The following is a 25,755-nucleotide window of genomic DNA, read 5'->3' as shown; positions in this document are numbered from 1 at the left end:
ACCCTGGATCACCTCCTTGGCCTGGGTGACTGTGTGAAGCTGCATCTCAAGCTGGCTCCTGGTGATCTCCAGCTGAGATAAGTGCTGCTGAGTCTCAAACAGGCTGGATTCCAGGCTCTCCTTCCCTGACCTACAAGTTGAACAGAGAGAGAGAAAGGAGTTTCTTGCCCCTGCCCCCTGCAGGGAGTCCCTCCAGCCACAGGTGGCTCAGGCTGCTACCCCTGAGGATGGGAAATACCTGCAGACAGGAAGCACATCCCAGAGCCAGGCTGCCCTGCCTTGGACTCCACACAGCAATGTGCAAGGGAGCATAAGCTTGAGCCCAAGGCTCAGGGGAGCGTTGCTGGCTTTGGCTGTCAGGAACCTCACATTAACATCACAGAGTGCCAGGGACAGGGAGGCAGTTCCAGAGCTCACCCAGCCCAAGCCCCTGCCAGAGCAGAGCACCCAGGGCAGGGCACACAGGAACACAGCCAGGGGGGGTTGGAATCTCTCCAGAGAGGGAGACTCCACAGCCCCCCTGGGCAGCCTGCTCCAGGCCTCTCTCACCCTCACAGGCAAATATTCTTCCTCCTGTGCCCATGGCACTTCCTCTGCCTCAGCTTCCCCCACTGCCCCTTGGGCTGGCATTGGGCATCCCCCAGCAGAGCCTGGCTCCAGCCTCTGGGCATCACCCTGCACAGCTTTAGCCCCAGCCAGGAGCTCACCCTCAGGCTGCTCCTCTCCAGGCTCCAGAGCCCTCAGCTCCCTCAGGCTCTCCTCCTGAGGAAGATCTTCCACTGCCTGCAGCATCTCTGTGGCTCTGTGCTGGGCTCTCTCAGGCAGTTCCCTGAGGTCCTTCCTGAGCTGAGAGCCCAGAGCTGGACACAAGATTCCAGCTGTGGCCTCAGCAGGGCAGAGCAGAGGGGGAGCAGAACCTCTCTGACCTCCTCCCCACAGCCCTTCTAACCCAGCCCAGGAGTCCCTTGGCCTTCTTGGCCACAGAGCTCATTGCTGGCTCATGGTCAACCTCCCACCCACCATGACCCCCAGGTCCCTTTCCCCTTCACTGCTCTCCAGCAGCTCAGTGCCCAACCTCTCCTGCTCCCTGGGGTTGTTCTTTCCCAGGTGCCAGGCTCTCCCCTTGCCCTTGCTGGGCTCCCCCCCAACCCTGCTGCACTCTTTGCTCTGAGTTTGTCTCTTGAGAGTCTTCCATCCCCTGAGCCTGGGAGATGAGCAGAGCTGAGAAGCAGCCAGGGGGCAACTAATCCACATGGAGTGATAGTATAGTATCAGTCAGGGCTGGAAGGGACCCCAAGGATCAGCCAGTTCCAACCCCCCTGCCATGGGCAGGGACACCCCACACTAGATCAGCCTGGCCACAGCCTCAGCCAGCCTGGCCTTAAACACCTCCAGGGACAGGGCCCCAACCACCTCCCTGCACAACCCATTCCAGGGCTTCACCACTCTCATGGGGAAGAACTTCCTCCTCCCCTCCAGCCTGAATCTCCCCACCTCCAGCTTCATTCCATCCCCCCTAGTCCTATCACTGCCTGAGATCCTGAGCAGTCCCTCCCCAGCCTTCCTGGAGCCCCCTTCAGATCCTGGAAGGCCACAATGAGGTCACCTGGGAGCCTTCTCTTCTCCAGACTGAACAGCCCCAACTCCTTCAGTCTGTCCTCACAGCAGAGCAGCTCCAGCCCTCTGCTCACCCTCCTGGCCCTGCTCTGGACACCTTCCAGCACCTCCACATCCCTCTTGCCATAGGGGCTCCAGAGCTGGAGGCAGTACTCCAGGTGGGGTCTGCCCAGAGCTGAGCAGAGGGGGAGGATCACCTCCCTTGCCCTGCTGGCCACACTTCTCCTGCTGCAGCCCAGGCTCTGGTTGGCTTTCTGGGCTGCAAGTGCACACTGAGAGCTCCTGGTGAGCTTCTCCTCCCCCAGCACCCCCAAGGCTCTCTCCTCAGGGCTGCTTTCCAGCCAGTCCCTGCCCAGCCTGGCTTTGTGCTTGGGATTGCCTCCACCCAGCTGCAGGACCCTGCCCTTGGTCTTGTTGAACCTCCTGAGGTTGGCTTGTGCCCAGCTCTCCAGCCTGTCCAGGTCCCCCTGGCTGGATCCCTTCCCTGCAGCCTGTCCAGGTCCCTCTGGCTGGATCCCTTCCCTCCAGCCTGTCCAGGTCCCTCTGGCTGGATCCCTTCCCTCCAGCCTGTCCAGGTCCCTCTGGCTGGATCCCTTCCCTCCAGCCTCTCCAGGTCCCTCTGGCTGGATCCCTTCCCTCCAGCCTCTCCAGGTCCCTCTGGCTGGATCCCTTCCTTCCAGCCTGCCTGCTGCACCACAGATGATGAGCACAGGCCTGGCAGAGCAGCCTGCCCAGGCCCTCCTGCCTGCCCTTACCTGGCCTCTGCCAGCTGCTCTGAGAGGCTCTGCCTGTCCCTCTGCAGGGCTGCCAGCCGCACCTCCAGGGCTGCCTTCTCCCTCACCAGGGCCTCCTTCTCCTTGGCTGCCTTGGCCAAGGCCTGCCCCTGGCGCCAGGACTCCTGCTGCAGCTGCTCCAGGCCACTGCTGGCCAGCTCCTGCTGGTGGCAAACCTGAAGGGAGACAAAACACAGCCAGAGTCCTTCCTCGGTGCCAGTGCCAGAGCTGCAGCAGCTGGGCTGGGGGCTCAGGAGCTTAGTGCAGCACCAGGAGCTGGGGCAGCCTGCAGCCAGCTCTGCTGCTGTGAGAGTGGTGAGGAAGGTCCTGCAGGGGGGCCTGGGAGCAGCCAGCTCCTTCACTGCAAACACCAATCCCCCAGGCTGCCTGTGTGCATCCTGTGGAAGTGCCACCCTGCCAGCCAGGATTCCACCCAGATCCAGGCCCAGGGCTGAGAGCTTCCAGGAAACACTGAGCAAAAGCAACTCTGCTGCAGAGGTGCAGAGATACAGCCCTGCTCCTGGGAGAGAAAGATCATAGAACCACATTGCTGCCAGGGTTGGAAGGGAGCTCAAGGCTCAGCCAGCTCCAACCCCCTGCCATGGGCAGGGACACCTCACACCACAGCAGGTTGCTCACAGCCACCTCCAGCCTGGCTGCAAACACCTCCAGGCAGGAGGCTTCCACCTCTTCCACCTCTGGATCCCCTCTCTCCACCTCTGGCAATGGGCACTGGCAGCTCAGCTGCCCTTGGCCTTCTGGGCTGCCAGTGCCCATTGCTGCCTTTCTGTCCCAGGCCTGATTCCTGCCCCCCTCAGAGCTCTCCCAGACCCCTATCCCTGCCTGACCCCCTCCAAAGTCCCTCCCCAGCTCTCTTGCAGCCTCCTGCAGATCCTGGGAGGCCACCAGAAGGTCTCCTGGGAGCCTTCTCCTCTCCAGCCTGCACAACCCCAACTCTCTCAGGCTGGCTCCAGAGCACAGCAGCTCCAGCCCTCTGCTCCTCCTCCTGGCCCTGCTCTGGACACCTTCCAGCCCCTCCAGAGCCTTCCTGGCACAGAGTCTGCAGAGCTGGCCCCAGAGCTCCAGCTGTGGGCTCAGCAGAGTGGAGCAGAGGGGCAGAATCCCCTCCCTGGCCCTGCTGGCCACACTTCTCTTGCTGCAGCTCAGGCTCTGCTTGGCTCTCTGTGCTCCCTGCTGGCTCCTGCTGAGCTTCTCCTCCCCCAGCACCCCCAAGGCCTTTTCTGGACACCTTCCAGCCCCTCCAGAAAGCCTGAAGAGGAACAAGCAGCCCTGGGCTCTGCCTTCAAAAAGGGCTTCAGGGTGGAGGAGTTTGCTGCTTCTGCTGCCTGTCAGCCCAGGAGGCCTCACTCTCCCCTCTGCAGCTGAGCAGCAGCCAAAAAGAGGCCAGGACAGACAGGTGGATTAAGAGAGCTGTAGAAGACAGCTCAGGGAGCTGCAGAACAGCTTCAAGCCAGCAACACTTTGCCAAGCAGCAGCAAACTAAAGCCTCTGGAACTGCAGCACTCCCCCAGCCCAACAGGCACAGCCCCCCCTGAGCTGAGCAGCCCAAAGGCCACCCAGAAAGCACCAAGGCTTTGCTCTCACCTGGCTGAGTTTCTCTTGGGTTTCTGCCTTCTCCTCTGCCAGCATCAGCAGCTCCTCCTGCAGCCCCTCCTGCTGCTCCTCTGCTTTCTCCAGCAGCTGTTCCAGTCTGGCTCTCTCTGCACTCAGCTCTTCATTTCTCCTCTCACATAAGCTCAGCTTCTCCAGGTCAGAGAGCTTGGCCCTCTCCAGCTCCCCCACTCTACCTGACAGGAGGTCATTCTCTTGCTCCAGCTGCAAGCCCAAGAGCCAGGAGGAAATAAACCACAGGTCAGCTTTACCACACACACAATGCTGGTGCTGGGCAGGGAAAAGGAACAGTTTAGAGGCAGCTCAGGCCCAGCCAGGATGGGGTTAGGAAGGGCAGGTCCTGCCTGAGCAACCTGAGCTCCTTCCATGCCCAGGGCACTGCCTGGTGGCTGTGGGGCAGGCTGTGGATGGAGTCTGCCTGGGCTGCAGCAAGGCCTTTGCCACCATCCCCCACAGCAAGCTCCTGGCCAAGCTGTCAGCCCCTGGCTTGGCCAGCAGCAACTCTGAGCTGGGTTAGGAAGTGGCTGGAGGCTGAGCCCAGAGAGTGGTGGTGAATGGTGCCACAGCCAGCTGGCAGCCAGGCCCCAGTGCTGTGCCCCAGGGAGCAGTGCTGGGCCCTGTGCTCTTTAACATCTTCAGTGATGATCTGGAGGAGGGCATTGAGTCAGTCAGCAGCAAATGTGCAGCTGACAGCAAGCTGGGAGCAGATGTTGGTCAGTCAGAGGGCAGAAGGGCTCTGCAGAGGGACCTGGCCAGGCTGGGCAGATGGGCAGAGCCCAACAGGATGGCATTCAACAAGTCCAAGTGCCAGGGGCTGCACTTTGGCCACAGCAACCCCAGGCAGTGCTACAGGCTGGGGGCAGAGTGGCTGAGAGCAGCCAGGCAGAGAGGGTCCTGGGGGTGCTGGTTGACAGCTGCCTGAACAGGAGCCAGCAGTGTGCCCAGGGGGCCAAGAAGGCCAAGGGCATCCTGGCCTGCAGCAGGAAGAGTGTGGCCAGCAGGAGCAGGGAGCTCATCCTGCCCTGTGCTCAGCACTGCTCAGGCCACACCTGCAGTCCTGTGTCCAGCTCTGGGCTCCTCAAGTTAGGAAAGAGGTTGAGCTGCTGGAAGGTGTCCAGAGAAGGGCAACAAAGCTGGGGAGGGGTCTGGGGCACAGCCCTGTGAGGAGAGGCTGAGGGAGCTGGGGTTGCTTAGCCTGGAGAAGAGGAGGCTCAGGGGAGACCTTCTTGCTCTCTGCAACATCCTGCAGGGAGGTTGGAGCCAGGTGGGGGTTGGGCTCTTCTCCCAGGCAAGCAGCAGCAGAACAAGAGGACACAGTCTCAAGCTGTGCCAGGGGAGGTTGAGGCTGGAGGTGAGGAGAAAGTTCTTCCCAGCAAGAGAGATTGGCCCTGGGGATGTGCTGCCCAGGGAGGTGGTGGAGTCCCCATCCCTGGAGGTGTTCCAGAGGGATTGGATGTGGCACTTGGTGCCATGGTCTAGCCATGAGGTCTGTGGTGCCAGGTTGGATCTGATGATCTCTGAGGTCTCTTCCAAGCTTGGTGACTCTGTGCTAGTCAGGCAAGGAGCCTGAGGATGAAAGAGCAGCTGCAGCTGCAAACCTGGTAAGCTGCTGCTCACCTGCAGCAGCAGCTGGTTCAGCTGCACTTTATCCAGGGCCAGAGCTTCACTGATGCTGCTCATCTTTGCTGCTGCCACCTGCAGATCAGCTCTTTCAGCACTCATCTTGTTCTGAGCCCCTGTCAGCTCTGCCACTGACTGCTCGGCCTGGAGAGACAGGAGAATGTGGTGGCAGAGGAGAGAGGAGGCTGAGGGAGACCTCACCACTCTCTGCTGCCTGAAAGGAGGCTGTGGAGAGGCTGCTGCTGGTCTCTGCTCACAGGGAATTAGTGCCAGGACAAGAGGCAATGGCCTCAAGCTGCAGCAGGGGACATTAGGGAAAGTTCTTTCCCATCAGGAGTGGTCAGAGACTGGCAGAGGCTGCCCAGGGGGGTGGTGGAGTCACCACCCCTGGAGGTGTTTGGAGGTGGTTTGGATGTGGTGCTTGGGGCTGTGGGTCAGGGGTGAGCCTTGCAGAGCAGGGTCAGTGCTTGGCCTTGGGGGTCCTGAGGCTCTTTTCCAGCCTGAATGCTTCTGTGAGATTCTGGGTGAGATCCCTGACTTCAGGCAGCAACTCCAGGCCCCCTCTGAGCCTGTGAGGTGCTCCCAGCTCAGTGTTCCAAAGAAGCTCCTCAAGAGCCTGTGTCCCCTGGGCACTGCTGCCCAACACTGCTGCTACTGGTGCCACACACAGCCCCTGGGGTGCTCTTGCTGTCCCCTCTCCCACTCCCAGCAGCACTGAGGTGAGCAAACCTTCTCCAGTGCCATGGCAAGCTCTTGCTTCTCTTGCTTCAGCAGGTCCCTCTGGAGGTGTGACTCCTCCAGTGTCTCTCTTGCAGCCACCAGCTCACTCTGTAACAGGGAATGTTTGCCTTCCAGGGCAGCCAAGTCCTTCAGCCTAGGAGCAAAGCAAAGACACAGCAGGTTTAAATGGAGGAGCATCCTCCTGCCCATGCCCTGCCTCAGCCCCAGCAGCTTTGGATGGAGGAGCATCCTCCTGCCCCAGCCCCAGCAGCTTTGGATGCAGGAGCATCCTCCTGCCCCAGCCCCAGCAGCTTTGGATGGAGGAGCATCCTCCTGCCCCAGCCCCAGCAGCTTTGGATGCAGGAGCATCCTCCTGCCCCAGCCCCAGCAGCTTTGGATGCAGGAGCATCCTCCTGCCCCAGCCCCAGCAGCTTTGGATGCAGGAGCATCCTCCTGCCCCAGCCCCAGCAGCTTTGGATGCAGGAGCATCCTCCTGCCCCAGCCCCAGCAGCTTTGGATGCAGGAGCATCCTCCTGCCCCAGCCCCAGCAGCTTTGGATGCAGGAGCATCCTCCTGCCCATGCCCTGCCCCAGCAGCTTTGGATGCAGGAGCATCCTCCTGCCCATGCTCTGCCCCAGCAGCTTTGGATGGAGGAGCACTCTGCTGCCCATGCTCTGCCCCAGCCCCAGCAGCTTTGGATGGAGGAGCACTCTGCTGCCCATGCTCTGCCCCAGCCCCAGCAGCTTTGGATGGAGGAGCATGCTCCTGCCCCAGCCCCAGCAGCTTTGGATGCAGGAGCATCCTCCTGCCCCAGCCACAGCAGCTTTGGATGGAGGAGCACTCTGCTGCCCATGCTCTGCCCCAGCCCCAGCAGCTTTGGATGGAGGAGCATCCTCCTGCCCCAGCCCCAGCAGCTTTGGATGGAGGAGCATCCTCCTGCCCCAGCCCCAGCAGCTTTGGATGCAGGAGCATCCTCCTGCCCCAGCCCCAGCAGCTTTGGATGGAGGAGCATCCTCCTGCCCCAGCCCCAGCAGCTTTGGATGCAGGAGCATCCTCCTGCCCCAGCCACAGCAGCTTTGGATGCAGGAGCACTCTGCTGCCCATGCTCTGCCCCAGCCCCAGCAGCTGGAGCTCTTTCCAACAGCTTTCACACTGCCACCCAAAGAATGCTGCAACTTCCTGAGCAGAGCTGCTGCAGCTGAAGCACTGAGAAAGGAAAACAAGCTCCCAGAGATCAGGGAATGCTCCCAAGCAGCTCAAGGGCTCCCAGCCTAACAGAGGCTTAATTTAACTCTCTCATCTCTTTGATATGCACCTGGGGGGCATTAAGGAGGAGTGTGGCCAGCAGGTCAGGAGAGGTTCTCCCCTCCCTCTGCTCTGCCCTGCTGAGACCACAGCTGGAGCACTGTGCCCAGTTCTGGGCTCCCCTGCTCAAGAGGGACAGGAACATACTGGAGAGTGTCCAAGGGAGGCTGTGAGGATGGTGAAGGGACTGGAACAGCTGATGGGGAAAGGCTGAGAGCCCTGGGGCTGGTTAGTGTGGAGAAGAGCAGCCTGAGAGGAGATCTGATGAATGGTCACAACCATCTGCAGGGTGGTGCCAAGCAGCAGGGGACAGGCTCTGCTCAGTGCTCTCCTGGGGCAGGACAAGGAGCAGGGGCCACAAACTGCAGCCCAGGAGGTTCCACCTCAGCATGAGGGTTAGGCTGGACATGAACAAAAGTCCCACCAGGAGTGGTCAGAGACTGGCAGAGGCTGCCCAGGGGGGTGGTGGAGTCACCACCCCTGGAGGTGTTTGGAGGTGGTTTGGATGTGGTGCTTGGGGCTGTGGGGTTAGGGGTGAGCCCTGCAGAGGAGGGTCAGTGCTTGGCCTTGGGGGTCCTGAGGCTCTTTTCCATCCTGAATGACTCTGTGAAAGCTTTCAGACTCACAGGAGCTCCTGGGCATGATGAGCTTTCTCCATTCTCTGCTGCTGCTCCATCTTCTCTTCCTGAGCTGAATCCTCCCTCTGCTGCAGCTCAGAGTTGCTCTGCTGCAGCTCAGAGTTGCTCTGCTGCAGCTCAGAGTTGCTCTGCTGCAGCTCAGAGTTGCTCTGCTGCAGCTCAGAGTTGCTCTGCTGCAGCTCAGAGTTGCTCTGCTGCAGCTCAGAGGCTTCCTGCTTTGCTGCTTCAAGCTGCTGCTCCAGCTCCTCCCTGGCTTGCTCCAGGTTGGCACAGTCACTGCAGAGACAAGGCTCAGTTACACAGAGAGGCCTGAAGGGCTACTGGTCCCATCCCCACCATTCCAGGAGGGAGCTGTGGGGAGCAAAGTAAGGGAAAACCTTGCTCCTGCCCTCACAAGGAAGCTGAGGAGGGAAAGAGAAAGTGAGAAGCATCACCTAGCGAGAAGCAGTGGCCAGGGAAGGGCACCCAGAGCACAGAGCTCAGGAGCAGCACATCAAGAGGCAGCACCTTGCATTCCAAGCCTGCTCTGGAGCTCCAAGCCAGCCTGAGGATTCACAGTGGAGCATGAAAAGCAGTGACAGGAGGATGCCCAAGGGCCAAAGAGGGGCACATGTGGCAGGGCAGGGCAGGGCAATGTGCTCTGTGGCCACCACTCCATGCCTGTGCTCATCACTCCATTAGTTGCCCCCTGGCTGCTTCTCAGCTCTGCTCATCTCCCAGGCTCAGGGGATGGAAGACTCTCAAGAGACAAACTCAGAGCAAAGAGTGCAGCAGGGCTGGGGGGGAGCCCAGCAAGGGCAAGGGGAGAGCCTGGCACCTGGGAAAGAACAACCCCAGGGAGCAGGAGGGGTTGGGCACTGAGCTGCTGGAGAGCAGTGAAGGGGAAAGGCACCTGGGGGTGCTGGTGGGTGGGAGGTTGACCATGAGCCAGCAATGAGCTCTGTGGCCAAGAAGGCCAAGGGACTCCTGGGCTGGGTTAGAAGGGCTGTGGGGAGGAGGTCAGAGAGGTTCTCCTGCCCCTGAGGCCACAGCTGGAATCTTGTGTCCAGCTCTGGGCTCTCAGCTCAGGAAGGACCTCAGGGAACTGCTTGAGAGAGTCCTGCACAGAGCCACAGAGATGCTGCAGGCAGTGGAAGATCTTCCTCAGGAGGAGAGCCTGAGGAAGCTGAGGGCTCTGGAGCCTGGAGAGGAGCAGCCTGAGGGTGAGCTCCTGGCTGGGGCTAAAGCTGTGCAGGGTGATGCCCAGAGGCTGGAGCCAGGCTCTGCTGGGGGATGCCCAATGCCAGCCCAAGGGGCAGTGGTGGAAGCTGAGGCAGAGGAAGTGCCATGGACACAGGAGGAAGCATTGGTGCCCTGTGAGGGTGAGAGAGGCCTGGAGCAGGCTGCCCAGGGGGGCTGTGGAGTCTCCCTCTCTGGAGAGATTCCAACCCCCCCGGCTGTGTTCCTGTGTGCCCTGCCCTGGGTGAGCTCTGGAGCTCCCTTCCAGCCCCTGGCACTCTGTGAGTTCTTTGCCCCTGACACGTCTGAGCTGCCTGCACTGGGGGCAGATTGCCTCCAGAGTGCAGCAGGAGACAGCACTCACCCTTGGAGTGTTTCCACCAGAGCCTGGAGGTGCTGCTGGTGGCTGCTGGACATCCTGCATTCCTCCTCCAGCTGCTCAAGGCTCTGCTGCAGCTTCCTGCACTTCTCTTCCTGCTGTCTGTGCTGCTGCATCAGGCAACTGACAGAGTCCTTGGTGGCAAAGAGCTCTTCTTTTAGGGCCTGCAAGGAATGGGCAGGGGAAGAGCACAAGGAAGCAGTAAGGAGAGCAGGGAAGAGGGCTCCTGACAGCTGAAAGGAGCAGCAAGCTGAGCACCAGCTCAGCTGAAGGCAAAAGCTGTGATGAGAGGAGTGGAGAGCCAGGAGGGAAAAGCAGGGAAACACAGAGCTGGTCATACTGGCAAGGCAAGAGGGAGCCAAGGCTAGAAAGAAACTGAGTGAATGGAAAGGTCTGAAGCTAAGGGAGGCCTCAGCAGCTGAGCCTGGAGCCAGGGAGGAGGGGAAGCAGAAATCCTCACCTGTGCTGCCCCTTGCCTCTGTGCCAGTGCCTCCTGAACCAAGAGAAGGGCATGCTCTGCATCGAGGGAGCTCAGGCAGGGAGAGAGGAGGCTGCTGGCCTCTGCATGCTGGGAACTGTCAGGGCTGCCACTGCCCTCCAACACCATCTGAAAGCCCACAGCAAAGCTGTCACACTCCTTGCTCAACCTGCTTCCATTCCTCTGCCTGCCTCTCCTTTTTGCCCCCCTCCACTTCACCCCAGAGTCACTGAAAACTCCAAGCTCTCGTTTCTTCAGTCAACAAAGAAGTTTGGCTCTTGTGGCCACAAGCATCCCAGGGCATTCTGAGGAGAGAGGTGTCCAGGCAGAGCCTGGCTGAGGCCCTTGGTGCCAGGGTGTAGCTGATCAGGTGGTGCTGGGGGAGAGGTTGGGCTGGAGGATCTCAAAGGTCTTTTCCAACCTGGTTAATTCTATTCTGAAGAAGCAGAAAGGGTGAAGTGCCTGGAGGCTGCCTGCATGCTCAGCTGCTTGGAGCTCTCAGGAATGCCTCTGGTCCCTTTCAGCTTCTCAGAGCCACACACACAGGCACCAGGCCACCACTGCACACAGCAGAAGGAAGTGAGGAGAGGCTGCGGGAGCTGGGGTTGCTCAGCCTGGAGAAGAGGAGGCTCAGGGGAGACCTTCTTGCTCTCTGCAACTCCCTGAAGAAGTAGGTAGGAGTAGGGAGGTTGTAGCCAGCTGGGGGTTGGTCTCTTCTCCCAGGCAACCAGCAGCAGAACAAGAGGACACAGTCTCAAGCTGTGCCAGGGGAGGTTCAGGCTGGAGGTGAGGAGAAAGTTCTTCCCTGAGAGAGTTGTTAGCCATTGGGATGTGCTGCCCAGGGAGGTGGTGGAGTCCCCATCCCTGGGGGTGTTCAAGAAAGGCCTGGATGTGGCACTTGGAGCCCTGGTTTAGTTGTCAGGAGGGGTTGGGGATTAGGTCACAGGTTGGACTTGATGGCCTCTGAGGTCTTTACCAAGCTGGCTGATTCTGCAGTATGAAGGCTGCCCAAGGCAGGAGGAAGCTGCTGAGCACTGGACACCAGCAATGAGAAAGCTTCTGCTCCTGACCACTGAGCAGGATAAATCTGAAGGCATAAGGGGACAGAACTGACTTGGAGAGAGGCAGAGGTACTGCAACTGCTGCTGAGCCAGCTGGAGTGCCAGAGGAGCACTGTGGCAACTCAGGAGGTGGCTTTAGGTCAGGAGAGTGGTGTAAGAACTAAGCAGCCAGCAGCAGTGACCACAGCCAATAGAGAACACTTCCCTCTGGCCCCTGGGCTGCTCTGGTGCCTCCCTCAAGCACCTGTACATCAGCTGGGCAGGGCTGCAGCCCCAGCTCTGTACTCACCTCAGCTAGACCCTTTATCAGCTTTTGGAGGGCAAGGTTCTCTCCTGTGGCACTTTTACTCCATGAAGCTTCATGTTCTAACTGACTTGCTTCCTGAAAACAGAGGAAGGGAAGGGCAGGCAGGAAAGAGCTGCTGCCCTCTGTGCTACTCAGCAGCACTCTCCTGCCAACAGGCCTCAGCCTCAGTGATGCCAGAGTGCTCCTTCCCAGCTCTACTGAACTCCTCCTGTCCTAAAGCTAAGGAGAAAACCCAACAGCTGCTTTGGACAGCCTGCTATGAAGCTGTCAGGCCCAAGGGATTGGGATTCCTCAGGCAGAACAGCACTGGGGCAACCCCCCCCGAGGAAGACACCTGAGCTGCCTGCAGCCTGCACTGCACTGACCCCAAGCACACAGGGAGAGCTTTGGCTTTGTGCCTGAAGTTCCACTTAGCATCCTGAGTGCTCTATCTTGGCCATCTGAACAGGAGCCAGCAGTGCCCAGGGGGCCAAGAAGGTCTCCAGCAGCCTGGCCTGGAGCAGCAGTGGGGTGGGCAGCAGGAGCAGGGCAGGGATGGTGCCCCTGGGCTGGGCACTGCTGAGGCCACAGCTTGAATCCTGAGCTCAGTTCAGGGCCCATCACTGCAAGAAGGACACTGAGGAATGGAGCAGGGCCAGAGAAGGGCAACCAAGCTGGGGCAGGGTCTGGAGAAGAGGGCTGGGGAGCAGCAGCTGAGGGAGCTGGGGGGGTTGGGTGTGGAGCAGAGGAGGCTGAGGGAGACCTCATTGCTCTCTGCAGCTCCCTGAGAGGAGGCTGCAGGGAGCTGGGGGTTGGGCTCTGCTCCCTGCTCTCAGGTGAGAGAAGGAGAGGAACTGGCCTGAGATTGTGCCAGGGGAGGCTGAGGTTGGGAAAAGGACAAATTCCTTTGCTGCAGAGTGGTCAGGGGCCTGGCAGAGGCTGCCCAGGGCGGTGGTGGAGTCCCCATGGCTGGAGAGGTTGAAGCTGTGGCCATGGCACCTGGGGCCAGGGTTTGGTGGCCATGGGGGGGTTGGGTTGGGGTTGGACTGGGTGACCTTGGAGAGCTTTTCCAACCCAAGGAGTTCTGTGGCTCTCTTGAGGAAGCCATGCTCCTCAAGCTCCTCAAGCTCCTTGGTGCTGAGGCTGGAGAGCCAAGCCCAGGCAGAGCATACCAGGATCTCCACTGTGTCACTCAGAGCTTTCATGGCCCTCTCCTTCTCCTCATTCTGCTTCTGAGACTGGGCAAGCAGGGCTGAGAGCTCCATTACCCTGGGAAGAGAAGTCAATGTGGCAGGCCCAGAGCCCTGCACCCCACCTCCTGTGCCTGCACCCCACCTCCTGTGCCAGGCCCAGAGCCCTGCACCCCACCTCCTGTGCCTGCACCCCACCTCCTGTGCCTGCACCCCACCTCCTGTGCCAGGCCCAGAGCCCTGCACCCCACCTCCTGTGCCTGCACCCCACCTCCTGTGGCCTGCCCCCCACCCCCTGTGCCAGGCCCAGAGCCCTGCACCCCACCAGCAGCTAAGGAGCTCAGAGGCTCCCAGAGGAGCAGAGCAAGTTGAAGGCAGCAGCTGCAGCCAAGGCAGAGCTCAGCTCTCCAAGGCCATGGGATTGATTTTGCCTCAGGGCTCTCCTGGCCCTAGAGGCCTTCTGCACTCAGCCCTGCAGGGAATGCCAGTACTGAGGTGGCACAGCACTCAGGATGACCCTGGGCAAATCCCTTCCAGCTCCTCTAGCACAGCCCTGGGTAGGAGGAGGGATCCACAAGAGCCAGAGCTCTTTCTTTACACTGCTCTCCAGTGCCCACCCAGAGCCAGCTGACAGTGAGCACCGCAGTGAGCAAGCTCTCTCCAGCCCTGCCTCATGCAGCAGAGCTCCTGCCTGCCAAATGCTCTTGTGTCCATCCTGCTGAAGGCAGGAGCCTGACTGGGCACAGAGGCAGAGCTGCTCCCTGTGGCTGTTGACTGGGCTGGGGAGGATAGAGCAGCACTAGGAGTGGGGAGATTGAGCTTGGCTGTGAGGAAGAAGTTGTTGCCCAGGAGGGAGGTGAGAGCCTGGCCCAGGCTGCCCAGGGAGGTGGTGGAAGCCTCCTGCCTGGAGGTGTTTGCAGCCAGGCTGGAGGTGGCTGTGAGCAACCTGCTGTGGTGTGAGGTGTCCCTGCCCATGGCAGGGGGTTGGGGCTGGCTGAGCCTTGGAGTCCCTTCCAGCCCTGGCAACTCTGTGGCTCTCTGTTGTGGCAGTTCCAGGCCACAGAAAGTAGCAGAATGTAAATAAATCACCCCTGGGTGTAAAAAGGGAAAGAATGGCAAGTTCCAAACAGTCCATGGGACAGCCTGGCACCACAGGGGGGTTGCATGTGCTGACTTGATCTCTGCTCACTTCCGCACTCTGGCTGGGGCTTAGCATAGCCAGCAGGGCCAGGGAGGGGATTCTGCCCCTCTGCTCCACTCTGCTGAGCCCACAGCTGGAGCTCTGGGGCCAGCTCTGCAGCCTCTGTGCCAGGAAGGCTCTGGAGGGGCTGGAAGGTGTCCAGAGCAGGGTCAGGAGGAGGAGCAGAGGGCTGGAGCTGCTCTGCTCTGGAGCCAGCCTGAGAGAGTTGGGGTTGTGCAGGCTGGAGAGGAGAAGGCTCCCAGGAGACCTTCTGGTGGCCTTCCAGGATCTGCAGGGGGCTGCAAGAGAGCTGGGGAGGGACTTTGGAGGGGGTCAGGGAGGGATAGGGGTCTGGGAGAGCTCTGAGGGGGGCAGGAATCAGGCCTGGGACAGAAAGGCAGCAATGGGCACTGGCAGCCCAGAAGGCCAAGGGCAGCTCAGCTGCCAGTGCCCATTGGCAGAGGTGGAGGGAGAGGATCCTGCCCCTCTGCTCTGGGGTGTCAGGGAGGGATAGGACTGGGGGGGATGGAGCAGAACTAGAAGTGGGGAGATTGAGCTTGGCTGTGAGGAAGAAGTTGTTGCCCAGGAGGGTGGTGAGAGCCTGGCACAGGCTGCCCAGGGAGGTGGTGGAAGCCTCCTGCCTGGAGGTGTTTGCAGCCAGGCTGGAGGTGGCTGTGAGCAACCTGCTGTGGTGTGAGGTGTCCCTGCCCATGGCAGGGGGTTGGGGCTGGCTGAGCCTTGAGCTCCCTTCCAGCCCTGGCAGCTCTGTGCCTCTCTGATCCTGCTGGCTCTCTGCTGACCCTGGCTGTGCTCCCTTTCTGGGCTAAGCACTACCAAACAACTCTCTGCTCTTTCTCTTGCCCCTGGTGTAGAGGAGGGCAGAGGGAAGGGGAAAGCTGTTGACTGCCCTGGGTTTGCCCAGGGGGTTCCTGTGCTGTTAACCAACTCCAAGTCCCTGTAACTGTTGGATGTTCTGTGCCTGCTCACTGCCTTTCCTCTCAGACTGTAGTTCTTGCTGGTGAATGCATATCCTGCTCCCAGCTGAGCTGCTCTGGCAATTTCCTGCTGGGGGGGATCTTCACCCCACCACACTGTGCTTTGCAAGTGAGCACAGCCCAGCTGAGAGCCCAAGCAGCAGCCCCAGCAGCCAATGCTGCTGAGAGCAGAGTTAAAAGCACCCTCACCTGTCCTGAAGCTCCTTCTTCTCCAGATCCTCCTGCCCTTGCAAGCTCTTCACCTCCTGCATCTTCTGCTGCATGCTCTGCCCCTCCTGCTGCTGTGCCTGCTCCTTCAGGACAGCTCTCCCCAGAGTGACTGACTGCCAGAGCTGCAGGCCAGAGCTCAGGTGGGAGCAGTGCACCAGGATGGATCCAGAAAGCCTCAGCTGCTCTGCCCTCAGCTCTGACAGATCCCTGCAGGAGGACACAGGAAGAGCTGATGTTCACACCACCACCCCTGGCAGCTGCCTCACAGTTGGAGCTGGCAGGAAAGACAACACAGCACTTGTGGGGCTGCACCTTGAGCACTGTGCTCAGGTTTGGGCACTGAGAGAGACATGGAAGGGCTGGAGAGGGCACAGAGGGCAGCAAAGCTGGGGGAGGGGCTGGAGAAGAGCAGCTGAGGGTGCTGGGGGGGGTTGGGTGTGGGGAAGAGGAGGCTGAGGGAGGTCTCCTTGCTCTCTCCAGCTCCCTGAGAGGAGGCTGCAGGGAGCTGGGGGTTGGGCTCCTCTCACAAGTCACAACTGATAGGACAAGAGAAAAGGGCATCAGGTTAGGCCAGGGGAGGGTCAGGTTGGAGAGGAGGAGAAACTTCTGTACCAAAAGGGTTCTCAAAGGCTGGAGCAGGGCAGTGGTTGCATCCCCACCTCTGGAGGGGTTTAAAAGCCTTCCTGATATGGTGCTCAGGGATGTGGTGCAGCAGTGGCCCTGGGGGGGTCAGACCATGGCTGGACCTGATGCTCTTAGAGGCCTTTCCCAGCCATGGTGACTCTGTGAGCCCTTTGCTGGGGACAAAGGATTCAGCTGACACCTTGGGATCAGGACATATCTGAGCTCACCAAGGCACAGCTCAGCAGTGAGTCCACTGAGGAGTGAGTCTGTTCTCTGCCCAGAGACAAGGAGGAAGCTGTGTGGCACAGCCAGGAGGCTCCAAGGGCCTCTAATTACCCTTCTTCAATGTTCCTACTATACCTTAGAATCACAGCATGGGCTGGGCTGGAAGGGAGCTCCACAGCTCATCCAGTCCCAGCCCTGCCCCCAGCAGGGACATCCTCCCCTGGAGCAGGCTGCCCAGAGCCCTCTCCAGCCTGTGTTCCTGTGTGCCCTCTCCCTGGGTGAGCTCTGGAGCTGCCTCCCAGCCCCTGGCACTCTGTGTTCTGTGATTTAAGGCTGCCTTTGCTGCTGTTGAGGTGCAAGAGGCCAACCTGAGCTCGTCCTCACCGGTCAGTGGCTGTCTTCATCTGCAGGAAGTGGCGGCGGAAGGTCACCACCTGGCACCAGAGGCCGAGCAGCCGTTTGTGTTCCCCCCTCAGGTGGCTGTCATAAAGCTGAGCAGGCAGAGACAAGAGGACAAGAAAGGTCAGCTCAGCCTTGGCTGGCACTGCACAAGCCCTGCAGGCAGGAGAGAGGACAACCAACACCAGCAGACCTCCTGTAATGACAGCTCCAGCTGAGGCATCAGGGCCCTGCAGTGCACAGGGGATGCAGCTGGGTGGAGGCAATCCCAGGCACAAAGCCAGGCTGGGCAGGGACTGGCTGGAAAGCAGCCCTGAGGAGAGAGCCTTGGGGGTGCTGGGGGAGGAGAAGCTCAGCAGGAGCTCTCAGTGTGCACTTGCAGCCCAGAAAGCCAATCAGAGCCTGGGCTGCAGCAGGAGAAGTGTGGCCAGCAGGGCAAGGGAGGTGATTCTCCCCCTCTGCTCAGCTCTGGGGAGACCCCACCTGGAGTACTGCCTCCAGTTCTGGAGCCCCTATGGCAAGAGGGATGTGGAGGTGCTGGAAGGTGTCCAGAGCAGGGCCAGGAGGATGAGCAGAGGGCTGGAGCTGCTCTGCTGTGAGGACAGACTGAAGGAGTTGGGGCTGTTCAGTCTGGAGAAGAGAAGGCTCCCAGGTGACCTCATTGTGGCCTTCCAGGATCTGAAGGGGGCTCCAGGAAGGCTGGGGAGGGACTGCTCAGGATCTCAGGCAGTGATAGGACTAGGGGGAATGGAATGAAGCTGGAGGTGGGGAGATTCAGGCTGGAGGGGAGGAGGAAGTTCTTCCCCATGAGAGTGGTGAAGCCCTGGAATGGGTTGTGCAGGGAGGTGGTTGGGGCCCTGCCCCTGGAGGTGTTTAAGGCCAGGCTGGCTGAGGCTCTGGGCAGCCTGATCTAGTGTGGGGTGTCCCTGCCCATGGCAGGGGGGTTGGAACTAGCTGATCCTTGTGGTCCCTTCCAACCCTGACTGATACTATGATACTATGTGCACAGGCTGGGGGGGCCCAGGGAGGGGCTGTGAGGGCAGGGCTGATCTAGCTGAGGATGCCTCTGTTTGCTGCAGAGGGGGCTGAGGGTCTCTTTGGAAGTCACTTCCAATCCAGACCATTCTATGAGTGGAAGTTCTGCCCTGTGAGGAGAGGCTGAGGAGAGCTAGGGTTGTTCAGCCTGGAGAAGAGGAAGCTCAGGGCAGACCTTCCCACTGTGGAGCAGGACATACAGGGAGGCTCCCAGGAGGATGGAGGCTCCCTTCTGACAAGGAGGCCCATGGAAAAGCCAAGGGGTGATGGGAACAAGGTACTGCTGGGGACATTCCCAGGGCACTCCAGGGGGAAATGTTTGCCCCTGAGCACTGCCAGGCACTGGAATCCTCTCCCAGGAGCAGCAGTGCAGTGCCCTGCACTGGGCAGGTGGAAGGCTCAGCCTGGCAGGGTGCTGGGCAGCTCAGCTCAGCTCTGCTGTAGCTGCCAGCCAGGCCCCAGTGGTGTGCCCCAGGGAGCAGTGCTGGGCCCTGTGCTCTTTAACATCTTCATTGATGATCTGGAGGAGGGCCCTGCAGCCCCACCCTCCCTGCAGCAGCTGCTCCTGGATTCATCACCTCAGCTGGCAGAAGTATCTAACAGCCCTGCTGAGGGAAGACAAAGCCCAGCCCCTCCAGGAGCAGTGGCAGATTTCCCTCCAACAGGCTCTTGCTGAGGGAGGCCTCTCCTGGTCTTCTGCTATCTGAATCTGACAGCCCACAGCCCTCCCCAGCCTCCACTGGAGCCTCAAGAGCTCTTGGATGGAGATTTAAGAGCTGTTCAAAAGTGTGACTGCCCCACAGGGCACAGCAAGAGCAAGCAGCTGCCTTCCAGCCTGAGCACTGTGGCCTGCCACCGGCACAATCTGCTGAGGCTGCTCCACCCCACAGCCCTGTGCCCTGCTCTTCAACACCACCACAGAGAAGCCACTGCCCCTCAGCACAGAATGATAAAGGGTGGAAGGACAGGGACCTCATGGAGAGACTCCAGAGGAGGCCACAAAAATGCTCAGGGGGTCAGAGCAGCTCTGCTGTGGGGACAGGCTGAGGGAGCTGGGGGTGTTCAGCCTGGAGAGGAGAAGGCTCCAGGGAGACCTCAGAGCAGCCTGCAAGTACCTGAGGGGGGCCTACAGGAAGGCTGCAGAGGGACTGCTCCCAAAGGCCTGCAGGGACAGGCCCAGGGGCAATGGCTTCAGAGCAGAGCAGATTGAGCTTGGATGTGAGGAACAAGTTCTGCCCCAGGAGGCTGCTGGAACACTGCAGCAGGCTGCCCAGGGAGGTGGTTGAGGCTCCATCCCTGGAGCTATTCCAGGGGAGGCTGGAGAGGGCTCTGGGCAGTGGAGGATGTCCCTGCTGGGGGCAGGGGCTGGACTGGATGAGCTTTGGAGCTCCCTTCCAGCCTGGACCATTTATGATTCAGTGAAAGGCCCTCAAAGGTCACCAAGTCCAACCACCAGCCCACCACCACCACGGCCACTAAGCCAGAGAACCAAAGAGGCTGGAAACCGCCTTGGAGCTCCTCGCTCTGCAGAGGATGCAGCACAGCCTCCTCCCTCCCCACAGGCTCACACTGCAAAGCTGCTTCAAGCCCACACCCAACCCCTGGAGAAGCAGAGCCCCCCTGCCCCCAGTCCCTGCAGCCCCAGCCTTCAGAGTGCAAGCTCTCCCCGGCAGGCACAGAGGGCACTCCCATCCCGCCCTGGTGCCTGCAGCCGCTGCTCACCTCCCGCTCGCTGCTCCATTCGCTCTCCTTCAGCTCCAGCTCCTCCCTGGCCCTCATCCAATCTGCTGTCAGCTTTCCAATGTCCTCCTTGAGGGCTGAATTCACCTCCTTGGCTTCATGCAGGTGTGCCCTCAGGAGAGCATTCACCTCTGCCAGATTCTCACACCTTGGACAGGGAGAAACAGCCAGGAGGTGCCCGAAGCACTCTCCCCCCAGGCAGCAGCCCTTGGGCTCCCAGCTCCCTCCACACTGAGAGGCAGCAGAAGTGCTTGGCAGGAGCAGCCCAGAGCCCTCTGATGGCAAACTCACTGGTGAGGATGCCTACTCTGAGCCTTCAATTCCCAGCCACAATTCCAGCTCCCCCCTTCCTCTTCAGCTTTGGACATCCTTTCTCCCCTTCACGCTGCCTCTCTCTAGCATTGCCCCAGGGCCCTCACCTGCTGACCCACAAAGGGAACCTAAGGTGGAAAAGGACTTTTGGAGGTCACCCAGGTCAGCCCCCCTCTTAAAACAGAGCACACAAGCCTGCTGCCACAGCAGAGAGCAGCCTGGGGGCCTTTCTCCTTTCACCCAGCTCCCCTGGGGAGCCCAGGCAGCACTTCCATGGTCATCCCAGACACCAAGTGTGATGGAACACCTCTGTACCTCTGCTGCTCCTCTTCCAAGTGCTGCAAGGCATTCTCCAGGCTGTGGTCTTCAGTGGCTCCCCACCTGCCTGGTAAGGATCCCTTAAGAAAGGAAACATTTAGTCAAACTCCTGTGTTCCCTTCACCACTGCCACCATCCACTGCCTTCCCCTCTACCTCATGGCACAGGGCATCCTGAGTGCAATCACACAGCACTCACAGGATGGCCAAGGGCTCAGGCCCAGCCAGCATGGGGTTAGGAAGGGCAGGTCCTGCCTGAGCAACCTGAGCTCCTTCCATGCCCAGGGCACTGCCTGGTGGCTGTGGGGCAGGCTGGGGATGGAGTCTGCCTGGGCTGCAGCAAGGCCTTTGCCACCATCCCCCACAGCAAGCTCCTGGCCAAGCTGTCAGCCCCTGGCTTGGCCAGCAGCAACTCTGAGCTGGGTTAGGAAGTGGCTGGAGGCTGAGCCCAGAGAGTGGTGGTGAATGGTGCCACAGCCAGCTGGCAGCCAGGCCCCAGTGCTGTGCCCCAGGGAGCAGTGCTGGGCCCCAGCCTGTTCCATATCTTGATTGGTGATCTGGAGGAGGGGATGGAGTCCATCAGCAGCGAGTTTGCAGCTGACAGCAAGCTGGGGGCAGGAGTTGAGCTGTGAGAGGGTAGGAGAGCTCTGCAGAGGGCCCTGGACAGGCTGGGCAGGTGGGCAGAGGCCAAGGGCAGGAGATTGAACACATCCAAGTGCCAGGTTCTGCACTTTGGCCACAACAACCCCAGGCAGTGCTACAGGCTGGGGTCAGAGTGGCTGAGAGCAGCAAGGCAGAGAGGGACCTGGGGGTGCTGGTTGACAGCTGCCTGAACAGGAGCCAGCAGTGTGCCCAGGGGGCCAAGAAGGCCAAGGGCATCCTGGCCTGCAGCAGGAAGAGTGTGGCCAGCAGGAGCAGGGAGCTCATCCTGCCCTGTGCTCAGCACTGCTCAGGCCACACCTGCAGTCCTGTGTCCAGCTCTGGGCTCCTCAGGTCAGGAAAGAGGTTGAGCTGCTGGAAGGTGTCCAGAGAAGGGCAACAAAGCTGGGGAGGGGTCTGGGGCACAGCCCTGTGAGGAGAGGCTGAGGGAGCTGGGGTTGCTTAGCCTGGAGAAGAGGAGGCTCAGGGGAGACCTTCTTGCTCTCTGCAACTCCCTGCAGGGAGGTTGGAGCCAGGTGGGGGTTGAGCTCTTCTGCCAGGCAGCCAGCAGCAGAACAAGAGGACACAGTCTCAAGCTGTGCCAGGGGAGGTTGAGGCTGGAGGTGAGGAAGAAGTTCTACACAGAGAGAGTGATTGCCCATTGGGATGTGCTGCCCAGGGAGGTGCTGGAGTCCCCATCCCTGGAGGTGTTCAGGAGGGGACTTGATGGGGTGCTTGGTGCCGTGGGTTAGTTGTTCAGGTGGTGTTGGATTAGTTGATAGGTTGGATGTGATGATCTTGAAGGTCTCTTCCAACCTGGTTTATTATTATTACAGCATGATAAGGAACAAGTTTGCCCCTCAGCCTTTTGTGCAATTCCCATTCCTGAAGCATCCAATAGTGCCAGCAGTGCCAGTCCTGGCAAGCCCACCCAGCAGGCTTTCAGTTGTGTCAGAGTGCCTTACTGCAGGAGTAAGGTGGTGTGCTAGGTCTTGGGACAGGGCTCCACTGCCTGTTATTGCACTGCATGGCTGGCTGTGAGGAAGAGTGGGGTGGAGGTGAGAATGCTGGGGTTCAGCATGGGGAGCATGTAGAGCTGGCTCTGGGCTTGCCTTGCTGCTGCACAGCTGGAATCAGCCTAGGAAACAAAGGCTGGGAGGGCATTTCCTGGCTGCAGGTGGTGGGCATCAGCTGAGGGTACCTGCCTGTGGGAGTGCCACACTGGGCAGCTTCTCAGGCTGAGGAACACCTTCCCCTCTCTTCCTCTCTGTAGTTAGGGCACTGCTGTGCCTGGAGGAAGCTCTGACCTCCTGAGATGCTCAGGAGAATAGAATAGAATAGAACAGAACAGAACCGAACCGGACCGGACCAGGTTGGAAGAGACCTTCAAGATCATCAAGTCCAACCTATCATCCAATCCAACACCACCTAATCAACTAACCCATGGCACCAAGCACCCCATCAAGTCTCCTCCTGAACACCTCCAGTGATGGTGTTGTGGCCAATGTGCAGAACCTGGCACTTGGATGTGTTCAATCTCCTGCCCTTGGCCTCTGCCCACCTGCCCAGCCTGTCCAGGGCCCTCTGCAGAGCCTCTCTACCCTCCAGCAGATCAACTCCTGCCCCCAGCTTGCTGTCAGCTGCAAACTCACTGCTGATGGACTCCATCCCCTCCTCCAGATCACCAATCAAGATATGGAACAGGCTGGGGCCCAGCACTGCTCCCTGGGGCACAGCACTGGGGCCTGGCTGCCAGCTGGCTGTGGCACCATTCACCACCACTCTCTGGGCTCAGCCTCCAGCCAGTTCCTCACCCAGCTCAGAGTTGCTGCTGTCCCAGCCAGGGGCTGACAGCTTGGCCAGGAGCTTGCTGTGGGGGATGGTGGCAAAGGCCTTGCTGCAGCCCAGGCAGACTCCATCCACAGCCTGCCCCACAGCCACCAGGCAGTGCCCTGGGCATGGAAGGAGCTCAGGTTGCTCAGGCAGGACCTGCCCTTCCTAACCCCATGCTGGCTGGGCCTGAGCCCTTGGCCATCCTGTGAGTGCTGTGTGATTGCACTCAGGATGCCCTGTGCCATGATCTTGCCTGGCACTGAGGTCAGGCTGACAGCTAGTGCAGTTACCTGCTCATCCTAAGGTGCAGCTAGCAGCTGAGCCCCACCAGCTGCTCACACAACTGCTCCCCAGGGGGGTGGGAAGGAGAAACTGGGAGCAAAATGCACAACCCTGCAGGCTGAGGCAAGGAGATTTGAGTAGAACAGAAAGGAAAGAGGAGCAGCAGGAAGCACACTGCTGAGGAAGTGAAATACAAAGCAGGATCTGCATAGCCAATGCTGCCAACCCTTGCTGCCCAACAGCCACCCCAGAAACCTCAGGCATGAGATGGGGCACTGCATACCCCAGGGGCTGGCTCAGCTGGCCTGGCTCTTGTCAGCTTAATCACAGAATCACTGAAGGGTAGGGGCTGGGAGGGACTTCTGCAGATCACCCAGCCCAAGCCCCCTGCCAGAGCAGGGGCACCCAGGGCAGGGCACCCCAGAATGTGCCCTGATGGGGCTTGAAAGCCTCCAGAGGAGGAGACTCCACAACCCCCCCTGGGCAGCCTGCTCCAGGCCTCCAGCAGCCTCACACCACAGAAGTTTCTCTCATGCTGAGGTGGAACCTCCTGGGCTGCAGTTTGTGTCCCCTGCTCCTTGTCCTGTCCCAGGAGAGCACTGAGCAGAGCCTGGCCCCTGCTGCTTGGCACCACCCTGCAGATGTTTGTAGCCCTTGGTCAGATCTCTCAGGCTGCTCTTCTCCAGGCTAAGCAGCTCAGGGCTTTCAGCCTTTCCCCATCAGCTGTTCCAGGCCCTTCATCATCCTCACAGCCTCTGTTGGACACTCTCCAGCAGATCCCTCTGGAACTGGGGAGCCCAGAACTGGACACAGTGCTCCAGCTGTGGTCTCACAGGGCAGAGTAGAGGGGAAGGAGAACCTCCCATGACCTGCTGGCCACACTCCTCCTGATGCAGCCCAGGAGACCATTTGCCCTCACTGACACATTGCTGTCCCATGGAGGACTTATTGTCCACCAGGACTCCGAGGTCCTTGTCCATGGAGCTGTCTCCCAGCAGGTCACCTCTGAGCTGTACTGGTGCATGGTGCTGTTCCAGCCCAGGGGCAGGACTCTACACTTATCCTTGCTGAACCTCAGGAGGTGCCCCTCAGGCCAGCTCCAGCCTGCCCTGGTCACCACTGGACATCAGCCACCCCTCCCAGTCCTGTGTCACCAGCAAACTGCCTGAGGGCCCAACCCTGTCCCCTCAATCCAGGCCCTTGATGAAGATCTTGAGCAGGACTGGACCCTGCACCGAGCCCTGGGGGACACCACCTCTTATGAGGAAAGCCAACTCTCTCCTAGCTGAACCCAGGACACTTCTTTAAACCCTCAGACAGCAAACTCTTGGATACCTCTGTGGTGGCTTTGAGGAGCTCTCTCTCTCTCTCCAAACACTATGGACACTATCTTCAGCCAGCAACCCACACACTCACCCCTCCTGCCTCCAGCTGCTGCTCCAGCTCTCGGCACCGAGCCTGGGACTGCAGCACCTGCAAGGAAAAACAGGAGGCAAATCAGCAACTGCAGCTTGGAACAGGCTCTGCTCCCCCTGCATTAGCCTCCCCCCAAGCTTTTACATCCCCAAAGCATTTCAGTGCTGCTGAAACAGCCAGCAGTAAGCTGTTATGACACAGAGAAGCTTCACCTTAACAGCAAAGAAACTGAGGCAGGGTTTCTTCTGTGCAGAGTGTTACCTGCTCATCCTAAGGCCATGATGGCAAGCAGTGTGGATCACAGCTTTAGGTTGGAAGGGACCTGACAGCTCAGCCAGCTCCAGCCCCCTGCCATGGGCAGGGACCCCTCCCACCAGCACAGGCTGCTCAAGGCCTCATCCAGCCTGGTCCTGAACACCTCTAGGCAGGAGGCAGCCACAGCCTCCCTGGGCAGCCTGTGCCAGGCTCTCCCCAACCTCACTCTCCACAACTTCTTCCTCCTCTCCACTCTCAGTCTCTCCTCTCCCAGCTCAAAGCCATTGTTCCTCAGCCTGTCCCTCCCAGCCCTTGGCCAGAGTCCCTCCCCAGCTCTCCTGGAGCCCTTCAGCTCCTGCAAGGCTGCTCTGAGGTCTCCCTGGAGCCTTCTCCTCTCCAGGCTGCACAGCCCCAACTCTCCCAGCCTGGCCCCACAGGGGAGGCTCTGCAGCCCTCTGAGCGTCTCTGTGGCCTCCTCTGGAGGCTCTCCAGCAGCTCCAGGTCCTCCTTGTGCTGGGGGCCCCAGAGCTGGAGGCAGTGCTGCAGGTGGGGGCTGAGCAGAGCAGAGCAGAGGGGCAGAATCCCCTCCCCGTGCTGCTGCTGGGTCACACTTCCTCAGCTGCAGGTTAGGAGACAGACTTGGGCAGCCACACCACGAACCCCAGATCACTATTTCCAACCTGAAGTTCGGAGGGTCCTTAAGCTGGAGAAAGGAGTTCTCCAAACTGCTGTTCGGCACCCAGTAGGGAAGGTTAGCTCTGCTGGCAGCCCTGCTCAGCCGTTCGGAGCGTGGGTGTCAGCTCAGCCGCGGCAGGCGAACGCAGCCCAGCAGAGCAGGAGGAGCTCTCAGCAGCGCCGCGACCGCCGCCGGGCACTGGGCCGGGCAGGACACCCCCTGCCCCGACCCTCCGCACAGGTCTGGCCCCCTCCTCGCCGCCAGCGGCTCCCGAGGGGCTGCCTCCGCCCGGGGCCGCGCAAGCCCAGCCTCGCCGGCTCCGCTCTCTGGGGCCGTCCCCTGCTAGGGTGGCCTAAGGCTCGGGAGGCACAGCACACCGGGCAGCTCCCGGGGCCTGCCGCCAGCTCCGCGCTCGGCGCCGTCCCGCCCGCGGCAGCGCCGGGGGTAGGCCGCGGGCAGGAGCTCGTTGGGGCCGCGCCTTCCACCCCCGACACCTCCTCCCCACCGCCGCGGCCGGTTCCCGGGCACTCCCCCGCCGCCGCTTCCCCCTCGCCCCTCACCTTCGCCTGCAGCTTCCGCACCAGCACCGCTTGCCGGCGCTGCGCTTCCTGCGAACTCTGCAGCCGCCGCCTCAGAGAGCCCCGGCCGCGGGCTGCTAGCCCGCCGCGCGTCGCCATGTCCCGTCCGGCACCCGGGCCCG

General features: G+C 60.5%; 1 protein-coding gene across 6 annotated transcripts in view; it reads right to left on the bottom strand.

Moving 5' to 3' along the window:
• Positions 1-25,755, bottom strand: part of CEP250 (centrosomal protein 250) — a 55,265-nt gene extending 29,510 nt beyond the window's left edge. For 4 of the 6 annotated variants that reach the window (XM_068167366.1, XM_068167367.1, XM_068167371.1 and 1 more), the window contains exons 1-16: positions 25,616-25,755; positions 24,125-24,181; positions 19,953-20,035; positions 19,308-19,473; positions 16,536-16,642; positions 15,282-15,509; positions 12,900-12,996; positions 11,731-11,823; positions 10,363-10,509; positions 9,888-10,066; positions 8,294-8,581; positions 6,372-6,516; positions 5,640-5,786; positions 3,996-4,226; positions 2,373-2,566; positions 3-130 (exon numbers count right to left, since the gene is read on the bottom strand). In XM_068167366.1, coding sequence (XP_068023467.1) covers positions 3-130; positions 2,373-2,566; positions 3,996-4,226; positions 5,640-5,786; positions 6,372-6,516; positions 8,294-8,581; positions 9,888-10,066; positions 10,363-10,509; positions 11,731-11,823; positions 12,900-12,996; positions 15,282-15,509; positions 16,536-16,642; positions 19,308-19,473; positions 19,953-20,035; positions 24,125-24,181; positions 25,616-25,732 — 2,407 coding nt within the window. In that variant the 5' untranslated portion in view covers positions 25,733-25,755. Of the gene's footprint in view, positions 1-2; positions 131-2,372; positions 2,567-3,995; positions 4,227-5,639; positions 5,787-6,371; positions 6,517-8,293; positions 8,582-9,887; positions 10,067-10,362; positions 10,510-11,730; positions 11,824-12,899; positions 12,997-15,281; positions 15,510-16,535; positions 16,643-19,307; positions 19,474-19,616; positions 19,799-19,952; positions 20,036-24,124; positions 24,182-25,615 lie in introns of those variants that run through there. The other 2 variants (XM_068167369.1, XM_068167370.1) reach the window with 2 other exon arrangements.

Source organism: Melanerpes formicivorus, unplaced genomic scaffold (assembly GCF_026170545.1).
Source record: "Melanerpes formicivorus ecotype bairdi unplaced genomic scaffold, bMelFor1.0.p_v2 SCAF_116, whole genome shotgun sequence".
In the NCBI taxonomy this organism is placed as follows: Eukaryota; Metazoa; Chordata; class Aves; order Piciformes; family Picidae; genus Melanerpes; species Melanerpes formicivorus.
Note: the sequence above shows the minus strand (reverse complement) of the source record. Positions and strands in the feature narration are given on the sequence as shown.